This window comes from Erythranthe guttata, chromosome 9, assembly GCF_056151865.1.
Source record: "Erythranthe guttata isolate IM_541 chromosome 9, IM_541, whole genome shotgun sequence".
NCBI classification, from domain to species: Eukaryota; Viridiplantae; Streptophyta; class Magnoliopsida; order Lamiales; family Phrymaceae; genus Erythranthe; species Erythranthe guttata.
This window is the reverse complement of record NC_142541.1, coordinates 15,712,042-15,728,350: the sequence shown is the minus strand read 5'-3', so window position 1 is coordinate 15,728,350 and position 16,309 is coordinate 15,712,042. Positions and strand designations below refer to the sequence as shown.

Below are 16,309 nucleotides of genomic sequence, written 5' to 3'. Positions count from 1 at the left end.
CTCTCTATTCCCAACCTGATTCATTCAAAATGTCTTTTCCCGGTAACTCTTTACAGAATCTTCGATGTACATGGGTTGATTTTGACTCGGAGGCAGCTTTGCTGTCTCTGACCGTTGGTTTCGTGCATATTTATACTGCCCTTAGAGAGATAAATGTAATAATTTACTGTTTACTTTTTTGCGCTTACTTCTTTCAATCTTACTCTGCGATTGTGAATGATTGAAATTATGTGAGAAAACTAGGGTTTAACTGAGAGTGAGAGTATTCACTTGAATTGTTCACTATGCATGTGTTAGTGAGTCAACTCAGTGTGAAGTTTGAGTAGAATTAGGGTTTCTTGGGTTGAGTGGCTTGGTTTGATGGTAGTTTCCGATTGGAGTCGCTATCATCTTGGAATCTATGGACTGAACACTTGACAAAAAGATACTGACCCGTTTTGGATAACAATAACAGTAAGTATTGCAAAAATAATATAATTATAAATTATGTTTGTTTATTACTTTAAAGTAGTTTCATATATTTTGATGTTTAATAAACCCGAAATTTCAATACAATAAAAATTTATTTCAATCCAATTTGCAATTTTTAATAATTCTTTCAATTTGTTATTTACTTTTTTGGGTTGTTATTTTCAGCCTCACGAGTTGAAAAATAATGAAAAGTATTTGGACCAAATTAGGACTCTTAAAAGAAGAAAGAAGAAAAACAAGTCCAAATATAAACTCTACCGGCCCACTAGCCCACGAGTCCACGATCTACTTCCACGTGGCCACGACCCACTTCCACGTGGCCACCACACTCCTCAAATTTCCCAAAAAAAAAAAAAAAAAATAAAAATAAAAGGAAAGATTAAAAAAATATATATATATTCGCCTTTTAATTCGGTGATATTCCACGTCATCACCACCAATACTACAATCGAAGGAATTCTTTCCCCTTCCAAACTCATAGAATTCACGCGCAAAATCCTTCCTCCTTGTCCGAATAGGAAAGTTTTAGGGCTTTTAATTGGCTAGATCCACGAGACTTGCTGCCCAATTAGCCTCTATAAAAGGGTTCAATGCGCTCCAGTTTATGGGGTTTATTCCTTTTTTTATTTTTAATTTTTCCTTGATTGATTTACGAATTTCGTTTGTGTGCGGTGATCTGAGTTTCTGATTCGAAGTATTGGGGGTTTAGGTTTTTGCTCGTTTGCCGGACTTAGGTTTAAATTAGGTTTTTGGGTTAGGTTTTTGCGCCGGTTTTTTTTTTTTAGTTTGGAGATATGGCTGGCTCAAATAGTCCGAATTCGTCCGTTTCCTCGCCGCCGCCGCCGCCAGAGCAAAATCAGCCGTCGAAGCATTGGGGGGTGACGAAATCGTTGTCTCATGTGGGGCCGACCAATGTTGATATTCATAGAAATAGGGAGTTGCAGAAGGTTGGTTTGCGTGATACTTTTTTTTTTCTTTTTTAATTATTATTAGAACAATTTATTGAAAATTTTAATTGCTGATTGTTATTTTGGATTTTAGTTTTTGCTGGATTCGGGAATTTATGAGAGTGCGGAAGAATCTGCGAAGAGGGAACTGGTTCTCGAAAAACTTAAGCAGGTATTATTGCTACTTCCATTAACTATTTTTTTTCGTCCTCGTTTCGTGTTTCACCGTTTCTATAACGTCGACTTCATATTAACTCATTGGCTTTGCTTAAACTGAATTAATCCTGTTGCTGTATTGTAGATTGTGAAAGTTTGGGTGAAACAGCTTACTCGGATAAAGGGATACAGTGATCAAATGGTGGAAGATGCCAACGCCGCTATTTTTACCTTTGGTTCGTATAGACTCGGGGTAAGAAACTTCGTAAGTCTCTTGTCTGTTTTCGTTCTTTAGTTGCCCGTGTGTCCGACAACATATGTACTAATTTGACACGCTTGTTAAATTGTTTCTCTATATTATATTTTAGCAATTTAGTTTTGTAGTTTTTATTTTATTTTATGCAGTCTTAATTTTCTTGAATTTTTCTTGTTCTGTTTTGTTAGTTTTTTACATCTGTATTTTAACCTCTGGTGTGGTTTTGCAGGTACATGGCCCTGGATCTGACATTGATACTTTGTGTGTTGGGCCATCCTACATTAATCGCGAGGTACTTTCCGCCTGCAAACTTTTCATTTTGGATCTTTTGTATATATCTTAAATATGCTCTGATCGGGATTTTGCTTTGCCAGGAAGACTTTTTTTATGGACTCCATTGCATTTTAAACGAGATTGAAGAAGTTACCGAACTCCAACCAATACCTGATGCCCGTGTGCCTGTTATGAAATTCAAGTTTGACGGGATTCCAATTGATCTCCTATATGCAAGCGTTTCTCTCTTGGTTGTTCCAGACGTAAGTTTTCAAGTTTCTTGTATATAAATATCTAGCAGTACTTAACTGGAATTACTTTTATTATTGTGATACGTCTTCCTTCACATTTTTTATATCGTATACAGTGGATTGCTTTATAATGGAAATAAACTGCAGACGTTTATGTGCAAATTTAGATATAATGTGTTGTTTTTTTGAAACTTCGCTGACATAAAATTACTAATATCTGCCAGGATTTCGACATCTCAAATATATCTGTGTTGTACAACATCGACGAAACAACTGCATGTAGTCTTAATGGATGCCGAGTAGCAGATCAGATTCTCAAACTTGTTCCAAACGTTGAGGTAGGTATTTTACCACCGATGTTTGTGGTCTTCTGTTAGCCGTCTTTTATGTATGCTACCCTTTTACTTCTTTAGTGTTTTTAGTTGCCTAACTCATTATCCTTTTGCGCAGAACTTCCGGACGACACTGCAATGCCTAAAGTTCTGGGCTAAGAGACGTGGAATTTATTCGAATGTAAGTAATATTTATTTTAGCTTTACTATTTTATTTCCCCATCTTTATGGGATATTTAATGTTTGGTTATCATTGTGTAACATAATTTTAACTCTATTATCTCAGGTGATGGGGTTTCTTGGTGGTGTGAACTGGGCTATTCTTGTGGCTCGGCTGTGTCAATTTTATCCCCAAGCAAATCCGAGTATGTTAGTGTATCGTTTCTTCAGAGTCTATACGATGTGGCGTTGGCCAAATGCCGTGACACTTTGTGAAATAGAGCACAATGCACTTGGATTTACTGTATGGGATCCTCGTATAAATGCTTGGGATGGACTGCATCTCATGCCAATTATTACCCCTGCCTACCCTTGCATGAATTCTAGTTACAATGTTTCAGCAAGCACTCTCCGCGTTATGTTGGAACAGTTCCAATTTGGTAAAAATATCTGCGAGGTAAAATCTCTTTCCACTTTTTTTTTGGTTGTGCAAGTATTTCCGACTATTAATCATCTGCCCTTTACACTTATTTACAGGACATCGAGCTGAATAAATTGAAGTGGAGTGCTTTGTTTGAACCATATTCATTCTTCGAAAGCTACAAAAACTTTCTGCAAGTTGAAATGATTGCTTCCGATCTTGATGACTTGCGTTCTTGGAAAGGTTGGGTTGAATCTCGTCTAAGACAGCTAATTCTGAAGGTAATACGGCAATCCAATCCTAACTACAGTATTCTTTGACAAGTGTAGGTAATCTTGTTATTTCCTATATATGATTTTTTATTTATTGAAATGTGTGCAGATAGAGCGCGACACCGGTGAAATATTACAGTGCCATCCTAATCCACGTGACTATGCGGATTCTTCAAAGCAGTGCGCTCACAGTGCCTTTTTCATGGGCTTACAAAGAAAGCAAGGAGAGGTGGTACAAGAAGGCCAGCAGTTTGATATCCGTAAAACAGTTGATGAATTTAGGCATCAAATAAAGTCCTACTTGTACAGGAAACCTGGCATGGAAATATACGTTTCTCATGTTCGTAGAAAGCAAATTCCCTCTTATGCATATCCAGAGGGCTACAAAAGAAACAGAAATACCAAGCCCATTAATGAGGTACTACAGGTTGATAAGATGTCTACAGTAAGTGTACTAAAACGGAAAAAAATTGACGGACCAGAGTTGGAGCGAAGCCCAGAGAAACGGGCTTCTGTTGGTCCTAAGCTGCAAGATTCAGTTCTGTCCGAGCGTATTTGTGCAAGAAGTTCAGTGGTGGAAAAGGCTTCAATGATTCGACCGTGCGTGTTTGTGGATGGAGTGAATAAACAAGTGGACCCCACGATTTTAAAGAATGTGCGCCTCGCATCTAATGGGAGAGACATGAAGCTTGATAGGGATAAAGAGGTAAACAAACACATTTTTCTTTAATTTAATTTTAATTTTACTACTTTTATTGGTATCGAAGAAATAATCGTTCTGTGTTGCTTTTGTTCTTGTGAAGCCTAATGCTACGGTTGCAATGGTTCTCAAATCTGGTGAAGGAGTTGGATCGGAGCTTGTGCAGACGAATGTGATGAGGCATGTTTACAAACAATTGAGAACTCCATGCATTTTTTAACTTCTATTGAGAAATCGATATTTTTTATTATTATTTTTTTTTTATTTCGTCTTCATGCTTCTTTTACTTTTGGTTCTTTTGATACCAAATGCAGCAACAGGTTAAGTCTTACTTCAAATGCCTGAACGAAAGAAGATATCGGTAGAACGCGCACCGTTTACATTACTGAAAAGCCAGCATATCGGGTAAGTATCGAATTTGTTGCTGGATTTCATACATTTCTTATATGTCCAGGCAAATCTTCGATTCTTGAGAGGAAGAACGAAAAATCAAGCAGCAGCAAATCCTTCCCTAGACTTTCTTCTGACATGCTATAACATGTACAGTTACTGAATTATAAAAAGAACAAAAAATGAAAAAAAATGAGAAAAAAAACGAGAAAAAAAAAATAGAAAAAGAAAAGAATCTCGTATTGCGAAAGTTATCGAGGGTTCAATGTGCTCTTGATTTCTTGGGCTGATATTTAGTGGATTTTCGACTAAGATTAGGGTTTTGCTTTGGTGGTTAATGAGGTTTGACCTCATTTTTTGCAACTGTGCTAATTTTGACTTTGTAAATCAGTAACATCTAATGACATTTTTTTATATATTTAACAGTTTTTGGTACTCTGGTTTCCTATTATGGTGGGTTTTATACTCTTGCATTTTCATGCTTACAAAGAAAAATAAAATTGATTTACACTTTAATTGGGAATGAGTAACGAGGTAATGTGTGTGAAACAAAATATGTATTGGATATGAGTTAATGTCTGTGTACATAATTATAAAATAAAACATAAAAAAATCGGTTGGACCTCCAACCGTCACCCATTAGCTTGTCCGGTTCGATTTTCGAAACATTGAATTATAAAATACGCAGAATCTATTTATTACCTGCTAAATTATTGAGATGAAATACTACACCCGATAAAATACATCGGGTGATTTTTAGTCGTACATATAGTGAAATAATTTTCCACCAAGTACATATACACATGGATGTGTGTGTAATTACGTGCACATTAGCGGTTGATAATCACCCTACCCGACGTATGTCACTGCGTATAACATCAAATAAACCCTAAAGTTAGGTTATTAGAGCTACCAACTTGTTTTTTTGGAGAAGTAATTTAAATATCAATAGAAATTGAAATTACAAGAGTGGAATATCTAAATATTAGCATGCATTCTGATAATATCGCCACAACGCTATTGACAAAATAAAACATGAGACAAACATTCCATGCTATACTTCTCACGTGCCAACTTCAATTTGGTAAGAAAAAGTTAAAAAATCGCAACAAAAATCTTTTCCCCAATTACAAAAATAAAAATAAAAATAATAAAATAAAAATAATAAAATAAAATAAAGATAATAAAAGATGTAAAATAAAGCTCCCTAAAATAGCGACCAAGGAAAGCTTCGTTACCGGAGAGTTTCATCAGACAAAAGAAAAACCATTAATCCACACAAAAATATTTTCAGAGGTTTTCCTCTCTCCAATTTTTTTTTTTTTGAGGTCAGTCAAAAATTCTCCCCAAACCGCCATTAATTTTTCCTTCAATTTCTGTTAATTTCTCCCCTTATCCACTCCGAAAACCCCTCTATATAGATTCAATTTTTTGTTTTATTTTTTTAAATCTTAATCGGTTAAAAAGTTGAATTCGGAAAATGAAGGAGGGAATGGGGAAGGTGGCGGTGGGTGCGGCCGTGATCGGAGCTGCCGCGGTGGTGGGTGTGGCGGCGCTGGTGGTGAGGCAGCGGATGAAGACTTCCGGTAGGTGGGCACGTGCTATGGCTATTGTGAAGGAATTTGAGGAGAAATGTGGGACCCCCGAGGGGAAATTGAAGCAGGTGGCTGATGCATTGACTGTTGAGATGCATGCTGGATTGGCATCTGAAGGTGGAAGCAAGCTCAAGATGCTTATCAGCTATGTCGATAGTCTCCCCACTGGGTAAATTCAAATCGATTTTTTTTCGATCTTTTTCGTTATTTGTGATTGGATTGTGCTTGATTGTTGAGAATGTGGGGGATAATGTAGATCTTGATTTTTTTCTGGAAAAGGGAATTTGGAGCAGTTTTGAGCTGGTCAGCTGATTCGAATTGAGTAGGAAGTTGTTTACTGTTGAATTGGTAATTGCAGAGGAAATTTGAGTGCTCGTGTTTTTCGTTTTTTTGCAACTTTTGATTTGCTATAGTATGGGGTTCAATTCCAGCTGAAAGAGATTACGATAAGTTACTGAAGTGGATTCGATGAAGTGTAGTTTGTTGTTGCAATAAAATTCAAGCTCCAGCTAACGAAAAATTAGGTTTCTTGATTGAACTTTATGCAGTGGTTTATGGTAGAGTTGGTTCTTTCGCTTTAATCGTCAACGAAACAATTAAAAAAAAAACATAGTAATTTACAATGTATGTACTACATTTAACCTCCGTTACTTCTTCCAATCTTGATTGTAACTAAAACAATTTTTTGTATTCACGTTTTATTCTGTCTTAGCAATGAGAAAGGAGTCTTTTACGCACTAGATCTCGGTGGAACAAATTTCCGAGTCTTGCGAGTTGAATTAGGAGGCAGAGAAGAGGGTATTATTCATCAAGAATTTGCCGAGGCATCAATCCCCCCTGCATTAATGTGTGGGAATTCAGATGTAATAAACTATTTCATTCCGAGCACTCGATTTTTGTTGCTTTGGTATATATTTTTCCAGGCATGACCGAACATTTCAAGATTTAAAAAAAATGGTTATATTTGCAGGCACTTTTCGACTATATTGCAGAAAAACTCGCGAGTTTTATCGACGAAGAAGAACAAAGATTTCATCAGCCAGCTGGCAGGCAGAGGGAACTGGGTTTCACTTTCTCGTTTCCCGTGATGCAAACTTCGATAAATTCCGGAACCCTTATTAGGTGGACCAAGGGCTTCTCCATCGATGACGCTGTAATTTCTCTCTCCTCAGATCATTTTTTTTCGTTTATTGTAAAAAAAATGCATTTTTTAATTCTGATAAAAACTTTAAAAATGTTTATTAGGTCGGCCAAGATATCGTTGCAGAACTAACAGAAGCATTACGAAGAAAGGGTGTTGAAATGCGTGTAGCAGCCCTGGTGCGATATTTTTTCTTTTGCTACTGAAAATAGTGACACAAAAAAAAGATCGAATATATTCCAATATGCCCATGTTTTAAATGTGCGATGAAATAAATAAACTAGGTTAATGATACAATCGGGACATTAGCTGGAGGAAGATATACAAACAAAGATGTTGCTGTTGCAGTTATATTAGGCACAGGAACTAATGCTGCTTACGTGGAACGTGCACAAGCAATTCCCAAGTGGCACGGTCCTTTGCCTCAATCTGGCGAAATGGTAATAAAATTACTTCGTTTTTTTTGCTTACATTATAAAATCTAAAATTGAAAAAAGAAGGGATAATCGATGTTTTTTTATGTTGTGATAATATTCCAGGTTATAAATATGGAGTGGGGTAACTTCAGGTCATCGCATCTTCCGCTTACTGAGTATGACCATGCATTAGATGTCGAAAGTTTAAACCCTGGTGAACAGGTACGATAATAGACACATTTTTACTATTAAATTAAATTCGATTATAGTGGAAATGATTACCCTGGCTAAGAATATGCGTTTTGCTCCGTCTGTTTATCAATTTCTCGTTTTTTTTTTCTCCCAGATATTTGAGAAGTTAACTTCTGGAATGTACTTGGGGGAAATTTTACGGAGAGTTTTACTTAAGATGGCTGTTGAAGCCTCCTTCTTCGGTGACGTGGTTCCGCCCAAACTTGAAATTCCCTTCGTTTTGAGGTAATCCATGACGAGTTTTTTTTTTTTTTTTTTTTTAATTTAAATTTGAGTAAATTTATCTTACGGTATGGTGAATGCGCAGGACACCAGATATGTCGGCGATTCATAACGATTCGTCGTCTGATCTGAGAGTTGTGGGCAGCAAACTAAAGGATATATTGGAGGTAATCTATAAAAAAAAAGAATGTTTAAATTTGCTTAGTTGTTCAATAGCACTTTTGTGTATGATTATGTAAGGGTTAGAATCGGATCGGATTGGGAGTTAGGAACTCTATTCGGATTCTGATCCGTAAATTTTCAAAAATCAGAATTGCAGAAACCGAAATAAAAACAATATTTCAGACTCGAAAATTGTCGTTTCGAATTGGTGAAATTTGCAGGTTCATTCCAATTTTCACCCCTGAATATTACATACATAATAGATGTATATTAAATATTTTAAATATTTTTTAGATTTATCTTTTTCTTTTAAATATTTTTGAAAAATTCAAACGAATCGGAAATGTGAATTTTCAGAAATCATACATTATATTCACACTACATTTTCTTTATTCTTTTTCTCCTGCCTTAGATATCCAACACCTCCCTGAAAACAAGGAGAGTGATAGTCGAGCTCTGCAACATAGTCGCCACACGTGGGGCCCGTTTAGCTGCTGCCGGAGTATTGGGGGTGTTGAAGAAAATGGGAAGGGACAGCCTTACAGAAGGTGGTGAAAAGACGGTTATAGCCATGGACGGTGGACTGTACGAACACTACACAGAGTACAGGGAGTGCTTGGAAAGCACTTTGAACGAGCTAATCGGAGAAGAAGCTGCCGCCACTATTGTGGTGGAGCACTCTAATGACGGCTCGGGAATCGGAGCTGCTCTTCTTGCCGCCTCCAATTCACTCTACCTTGATCAGTAAATTTGTTTGTGAGAATTTATATTTATGTATATGTATATTTTTATTTTTATTTTTTAATTTCTAATGGCCTTTCATAATTAATAGGCTTAATAAATTGAAGAAATCTAGCTTGAATTCTTCAGCCCAATTCTTTTGCAGAGGTGTTGTAAGAGAACTTGATTCGTGTGCTTTTATTGGTGGTAAAAAAAAGACAGTTTTACCATGACAATTGAGTAGAAAAATGTTTATGTAATGCAGAGAATTTGTATTTTGATTTTATTATAATGTTTTTATATATATATTATATATGAATCAAATGTCACAATGAGCATGACATAGTAACAAAGGGCTAAACTTGTAGAGTCGATATACTATTTATTATAGTAACATTATTATGCATTTTATATTTAAACTCATGTTCCAGGAGATGTGTCCAAGAATCCATTTTGTATAAATTGTAGTACATTATAGGGCTAAATACAGTTTGCACCCTTAAAGTATAGGGTTGGTAACACTTATCCCCTTAAAGTTACAAATGTAACACTTACCACCCTCATTAATGAATTTAATGATAAAACTTTGACTTTGAATGATGTGACATTTTTTTCTTCCCAAATTATCCTTCTAGCTATTATATTGATGCATATATAATAATATATTTTCAATAATATTTCAAAAACTAAATCTTATAAAATATAATTATTATTAAAAAAATATTTTGATTTATGTTTAACTTCACATTTTAATTACTATAGACCCTAATATAAATAAAAATTTCAATATTTTAAAAAATATATAAAATATGTTAAACATTTGCAAGAAAAAAAATATTTTCAAGACTTAAACGTCCAATTTTTTTTATACTAATTATTGATTTGAAAATTTATTTTAGTTACTTAAATTTCAATAAAAAAATATTTAAATATTTAGACGTTTAAATTATAATTTCTTATTAACTTTTGAATACATTTTGTGATTCTCAGAGTAAAAAGTGAGATGATTATATTAGAGTCATATACGCATTAAAATAACTATATAAACTATAAAATCATAATTAAAATTTGTTAGCTACAAATGAACACAAGGTAAAACAAAATGAAACTAAAATTCAATTTTTTTCATTCGTAAATTTACAATATTAAAATAATAAAATTAAGTTTTGCAAAGTTGCCGACTTTTCTATTATTACATATTCATTATTTATATAATGGCTAGAAGGACAATTTCGAAGAAAAAAATACCACATCATTCAAAGTCAAAGTTTTACCTTTAAATTCATTAATTAGAGGGTAAGTGTTACATTTCTAACTTTAAGGGGGTAAGTGTTACCACCCCTATACTTTAAGGGTGAAAACTGTATTTAGCCCTACATTATACACATGTTCTAACTTAGTCTACATTTCTCTTAGAAATATATATAACCATTTTATTCTAGATACTTTCTTCTCATAAATAAATAAAAGTTTTATTATAGTCATTAGATTAAGAGAACCATAACCATTTGTTAAGATGTCACTTGGTATAAAGAAATGAGAAGAAACTAGAAAGAATTAAGGAAATATTCGAGAGCATGGAAAGATTTACAACAATGTTTTTAAATTTGAAAAATAACCCACGCATGACCCGACTCACATCATGCTCTCATTAATCTTCACCTTTAGTAAAAAGCATGACCGTACTCACATCAGGAATCGAAAGAATGGGCGTTAAACTGCGATCACAAATGCATTCATATTTTTGACACCACCATCAAGAAAGATAACATTACTACCAACACTATGGTGTAGGAAATATGAAGAATTAGTGATCGGACTCAGATCAGGAAAGAAATGGTCATTAAATAACCGTAACACAATATGTTAATTGATATATTTTCTTCACAACAAAAGAACATATTCTTACTAAATTACTCGAAAATTTTGCAGCATGATTATAAATATTTTGAAAGTTAGTATATGGAAAAAGAGAATGCCGTAATTAAAGTAATTAAAAGTTGTGGTATTTGTATATTCTCATGGTATATACCAATATAAAAAATATAAATCAAGAATACCATTAAAAATATTAAATTGTGCTTATTATATATATATTTTTTAATTTCCGACAATGCATTGTGGATGATTTATACTGTTTCGAGTATAAAGTGCTATTAACTTTTTTTTTTCGATGGTGAAAGCGTCAAAATGCTATACAGTTAAACCTCTATAAATTAATACAGTTGGGACCATAAAAAATTCATTAATTTAGCGAAATATTAACTTATCGATAAATTAATAATTATTAATTTATACATTAATTAACAACTTATTAATTTATGAAATTACTTTTATTATTATTTCCAATAAATACATTTTTTTTTTATTTTTTACGTGTATATTATTCATTGTACCATTAGTTCAATTCGCTATAGCGCCCGTTTCACAAACGGAAGCTCTTAAAGAAGCAGTGGTATAGAACGATTTTATATTGAGTTATGAGAAAACTATATACCGAAATTTCTAATCATGTTAAGAAAAGTGAGGGACTAGATTGATGGTAATGTGAATTCAACAAGAAACAAGCGACAATTAAATAATATTGTATTAAGCCTTCATATATCTATAAAATATGTACTGTACCATGTAATTTAAGAATTATTTTTATGCACTATTAATTTATATAATATATGGGGCTTCTTAAACTTTTCGAATGTGTATTATCTTATAAATTTAGCGAATTATTAATTTAGCACGTTGTCCCCGAGTCGGGACCGGAAAAAAATATTATTTAAGCGAGGTTATTAATTTATCGAGTATTAATTTATCGAGGTTCTACTGTATTTCAATTAAACCATTTTTTGTATATCTCTACTATGGAATTTGATTATTCATATTGGTATAAACAAATATATTGCAATAATTATGACTTTTAACAATTCACATAATATAATATTTATTACTCATAGATTTTTCTCTATTCAGCCCAGCCCACAAGCATGCAGCCATGCGTTCGTTTGCTTTCGCTATTCATATAAAATAGTGGATCATTTCATTAGGGTTTACAAAAAAAAAAAAAAAACCAAACCCTAATCCCATTAGGGTTTGCAGAGTTGAGAATCTTGTCTTCATGGAAAACGCAGCAGATCAAAGAGTTGAAGATGGTGGTACGGACAGGATATCGAATCTTCCGGAAGAAATACTGCACGAATCTTCCGGAAGAAATACTGCACAAAATTCTCTACTTCATGTCGAAAAACGAGGCAGCTCGAACTTGCGCCTTTTCGAAACGATGGGGTTTTCTCTGGGCCAACCGGCTGAATCTTTCATACGACGAGACATCACCCTCGTACAAAGGACCTCACCGCAGCAGATTATTCACCTCCCACGTGACCAAAGCTCTACAATGGCACCTCGATATTCGCAACAATCATCGCATAGAGGATCATCGCATAGAGGAGTTTCACCTCGTCGTATCGCATCCCAAATCGGTTCCTTTTATCGAAAAGTGGATCGAAACCCTAACTTCTCTCGTTGCGGTCGGCTCGGCTTTCTTTTTCAAAGCGAAATCTCTAACGAGCCTACATTTATTTCGATGCAAGTTGAGCCAAAACACAACCCTCGATGAAAAGATACTCTTCGATCGTCTGCAAAGACTTCGTCTCCGCGACGCGCACTTCACCGACGAACATATTTTCGAGACGAGAATATAATCACGAGCTGCCCTTTGCTCGTATCGATGTGGTTCCAAGAATGTAGAGGGTTGCGAAACTGGTTCCAAGAATGTAGAGGGTTGCGAAACATCAAGCTCGTTCACAAATATCTCAAGCACTTCGCTTTTATCAACGAGAACACTCACCAAATCGACGGATGCACGGCCGAAATCCACCACGTACCGGCGCTTGAAACGATCTACATCAGCGGCAGTAAGATTCGGTTCTGCCATGATAGGTACGGTAAACTAGAGAATCTAACCCTAAAGCTGATTAAATTCGACTCCTCTCTTCAGTGCTACAAATTCCCGCACCTTCGAACCTTTAGAATTTACGATCATTTTCCCGTGGAGCGATTTCAGCTACGTGTATCAGCCCGCAAATTGTCGAAATTTCGATTTACGGGATCCGCTATCCCATCCATCACTTTGGAACCGATATCGACAAATTATTGGAGATCGTATATAAACCTTTGGCTTCAGCTTCACGACAATTTGGACGATGTTTCGTCATGGTTCCATAGGTTAAGCACGCTGCTCCACGAATTAAGACGGTCCAAAATTTTTCTAAGTGTTGCTCAAAATCCGAGGAGCATTCTCGACATCGGACAAGACGTTATCGACGGTAATAATTATAAGCCACCTGTTGTGGTGAAGCGATTGGAATTAAGTATGGGTCATTTAACTTCGTTTCCGTCTTTTTTAAATTGTTTGTTTAGTATTTGTCGTCCGACGATTATAGTTCCAAAAGAAGAAAGGGTTTCGAAGGAATTGACCGAGTTTTTGTGCAATTTTCTAATGAAGAGAGATGGTGAATTTCGCATGCAAGATGATTTGGAGAAATTTAGGATTGAAAGTTTCGATACGAGTGGACAAAAATGGCAACCGGCCATGTCAGAATGTGAATTGCCAGAGAGTAACCGTGTCCGCTTTCGATTGAAATGGAGTGAAGCTAACTGCGAGTCGAGTCCTATGCAGTTAGATGTCACAGAATAATTGTCTTTTTTTTTTTCTATATATATCGATCGTCCTTTTTTTTCGTTATCTATTTATAATTGACTTGGGACAACTTTTGAAACACGGTCGTCTTTGCTTGTTTTCGGATCATTAATTTGCTTAGTTACGTTCACTTTACCAGTTTGCATGTTCGTATTTGCTTCCTTTTACGTAATTATGGTTCGTCTATTCCAAATTTTCGGAGCCCGCGGGGAAACTGAAAATCTCGTAAAAATTAGTGTTTTGCCGTTTACTTACGATATTTCGACGTTACTCCATAGTTTACGAGTTTTTAGCATTTACTTGCTGCAAATCTCCCATTTGCGAACTTTGTAATTCACATGTTCGAGTTTTTTCGTAATTGATCTCATCTTCAACAAATGTATAGGTTATAATTTGGCATTTTGCTCCTGCATGTTCACTTTGCACCCTTAAATTAAAAATATAACAGATTGCACCGTTAATATTTAATTGACATAGTTGCACCCTTAATATTTACTTGGAATAGTGCACCCCATAACCTAAAAGTAGTAGAATAAAGGGATTTGGGGGGACTGAAAGAGTAAATTTGTGAATAAATTCGCTACCAACCTTCTCAATTACAGAAAAATATTTATATTCTTCCTCGTTCACGGATATAATTAACAATTATTGACCATTTTTCCCATTGAGCTATGGTAAAATCATTTTTTCGAACGCAAATTTTGTGCAGAAAAGTATTGTCTTGGGGTGCAATGTGCCAAGAAAATCTTAATTTGAGGGTGCTATCTACCATATTTTTAACTTTAGGGTGCAAAATGTCAAATGAGCATAATTGGAGGGTACAAAAAGCCAATTACCCCAAATATATATATATATATATAATAATAAAATATATTAAAAAGCATTACTCGACAGAAAAGCCCAATCGAAAGGCCCATATAAAAAGCCCATTCTCTTCATTAAAACAGAACCCTAAAAACCCTTGATATAAAACAAACTCTCGTCGCCTCCGCTCTCATTTCTCCATCTTCAGCTCAGCGAGGAAACCTGTTTCTGCAACTTCACAGCCATGGTAGAAATTCTCAATTCTGTTAATTCATATACGATCCTTTTTTTTTATTTTCATTTCTTTATCTGCTTAATTAATTGTCGATGAATTTGATAGCAATGTGTGTGTGTGTGTGTAAAATGTTTTAGGGTAAGGGAACGGGGAGTTTCGGTAAGAGGAGGAACAAGACACACACACTGTGTGTTAGGTGCGGCCGCCGCAGTTTTCACCTTCAGAAGAGCCGCTGCTCCGCCTGCGCTTACCCCGCCGCCCGCAAGAGGACCTGTATGCAATTTTCCCTCGATTATTTTTTGAAAGTTTTGATCTTTTTTTAATACAAATGTTATGAAGTTCGTTATGCTGCATTTTATGCATTGTGATTCTTCTTATTTGATTAATTGCATCCGCCGATTAATAATTCGATAAGTAATAGATTATTTTGGATTTTAATTGCGGCATTTACATTGTTATCAATACCTATATTTTGATTTCATTACGTAATTGTTTCTGTAAAAACTTGGAATTTAGATAACTGGAGTGTTAAAGCTATACGCCGAAAGACCACCGGAACTGGACGCATGAGGTACCTGCGCAACGTACCCCGCAGATTCAAGACCAACTTCAGAGAAGGTTTGCGATTTTTCTTAAATCTTTCGATGAATTATGAATGCTATTTTATTTATTTATTTTATTACTGACGTCGGATTTTTTGTATGATGGATATAGGTACTGAAGCTGCACCAAGGAAGAAGGTTGCTGCTGCTTCTGCCTAAGTGTAGGCTTCTCTTGATTGTACTTTTCCATTCGTATTCCGAAAGAATTAGAGTGCAAGTTAATTTTGAAACTCCAATTTTCGTCTGTTGGATACTTAGTTTTGGTTCTTATTTCGTTGCTGTACTTTGTTGAGCATCTTAATATTGATGATCAAAGACCATTTTTTTACTTGTTATGTGCTTTCTTTCGTTATTATAACTATCTTTCTTTTCTCGGAGTGTTTGATATTGTGCTATACTGCAAAGCAACCGTCTTTTCGGGGGATTTGAACTCTGGTTCTATTACTGTTGGTTCGAGAGTTTGTGTCTGTTCTCTTTAATTTTAGCAAGTTGGTTAGGGTGCCATGCGTTAACCTTGTTGTTTCCTTTGTCGTGAATGAAGATATAATCGTTCGATTTTCAACTGAAATTGCACTAGAATAGATTAGCTGAAATATAGGGCACTCGTGTTACATGTCTATTGGTTGCAAATTAGCTATTGAGAAATGTAGTTAGTTGACTTCTATTTGATTTAAGTCTTTGATCCACGTAAATCGATTGCCTCTCTTCCGGTTCTTATTTGCCTTTTTGCTTGTTCTTTTCTTTGGCATTCGGATTAAGTTATCAACTTCTAATAAGATACTCGTTCCCTGCAGAAATTTGTCCCTTTAGAGAATTGTTTATTTTTTAATCAATTATGT

General features: G+C 35.0%; 4 protein-coding genes across 7 annotated transcripts; all 4 read left to right on the top strand.

The window, feature by feature from the left end:
- Positions 1 to 868: 868 nt before the first annotated feature.
- Positions 869 to 5,063, top strand: LOC105975899 (nuclear poly(A) polymerase 4). 3 transcript variants are annotated; one of them, XM_013001141.2, is made up of 12 exons: positions 869 to 1,418; positions 1,513 to 1,590; positions 1,720 to 1,827; positions 2,060 to 2,122; positions 2,205 to 2,366; positions 2,579 to 2,692; positions 2,805 to 2,867; positions 2,973 to 3,302; positions 3,383 to 3,547; positions 3,648 to 4,244; positions 4,342 to 4,418; positions 4,553 to 5,063. In XM_013001141.2, the coding sequence occupies exons 1-12, from the start codon at positions 1,266 to 1,268 to the stop codon at positions 4,581 to 4,583; spliced, it is 1,941 nt and encodes a 646-aa protein (XP_012856595.1). In that variant the 5' UTR covers positions 869 to 1,265; the 3' UTR covers positions 4,584 to 5,063. The 3 variants fall into 3 exon arrangements, with proteins under 3 accessions (XP_012856595.1, XP_012856596.1, XP_012856594.1); XM_013001142.2 differs by having other exon boundaries at positions 885 to 1,418; positions 4,559 to 5,063; XM_013001140.2 differs by having other exon boundaries at positions 888 to 1,418; positions 4,342 to 4,585.
- A 717-nt stretch (positions 5,064 to 5,780) lies between these two features.
- LOC105975869 (hexokinase-1) lies at positions 5,781 to 9,422 on the top strand. Of its 2 annotated transcripts, XM_088823110.1 has the most exons (10): positions 5,781 to 5,956; positions 6,115 to 6,392; positions 6,936 to 7,086; positions 7,194 to 7,376; positions 7,469 to 7,543; positions 7,649 to 7,804; positions 7,904 to 8,002; positions 8,127 to 8,257; positions 8,340 to 8,421; positions 8,829 to 9,422. In XM_088823110.1, exons 2-10 carry the CDS (start codon positions 6,121 to 6,123, stop codon positions 9,162 to 9,164), a joined length of 1,485 nt encoding a protein of 494 aa, XP_088679236.1. In that variant the 5' UTR covers positions 5,781 to 5,956; positions 6,115 to 6,120; the 3' UTR covers positions 9,165 to 9,422. The 2 variants fall into 2 exon arrangements, with proteins under 2 accessions (XP_088679236.1, XP_012856562.2); XM_013001108.2 differs by lacking the exon at positions 5,781 to 5,956 and having other exon boundaries at positions 6,037 to 6,392.
- A 2,857-nt stretch (positions 9,423 to 12,279) lies between these two features.
- Positions 12,280 to 12,831, top strand: LOC105975454 (F-box protein At4g09920-like). The gene has a single exon (XM_088822801.1). The coding sequence runs from the start codon at positions 12,280 to 12,282 to the stop codon at positions 12,829 to 12,831; it is 552 nt and encodes a 183-aa protein (XP_088678927.1).
- Positions 12,832 to 14,740: 1,909 nt separating this feature from the next.
- On the top strand, positions 14,741 to 15,825 carry LOC105976039 (large ribosomal subunit protein eL37x). Its single transcript, XM_013001320.2, has 4 exons — positions 14,741 to 14,880; positions 15,006 to 15,141; positions 15,385 to 15,486; positions 15,583 to 15,825. Exons 1-4 carry the CDS (start codon positions 14,878 to 14,880, stop codon positions 15,627 to 15,629), a joined length of 288 nt encoding a protein of 95 aa, XP_012856774.1. The 5' UTR covers positions 14,741 to 14,877; the 3' UTR covers positions 15,630 to 15,825.
- The last annotated feature ends 484 nt before the right edge of the window (positions 15,826 to 16,309 follow it).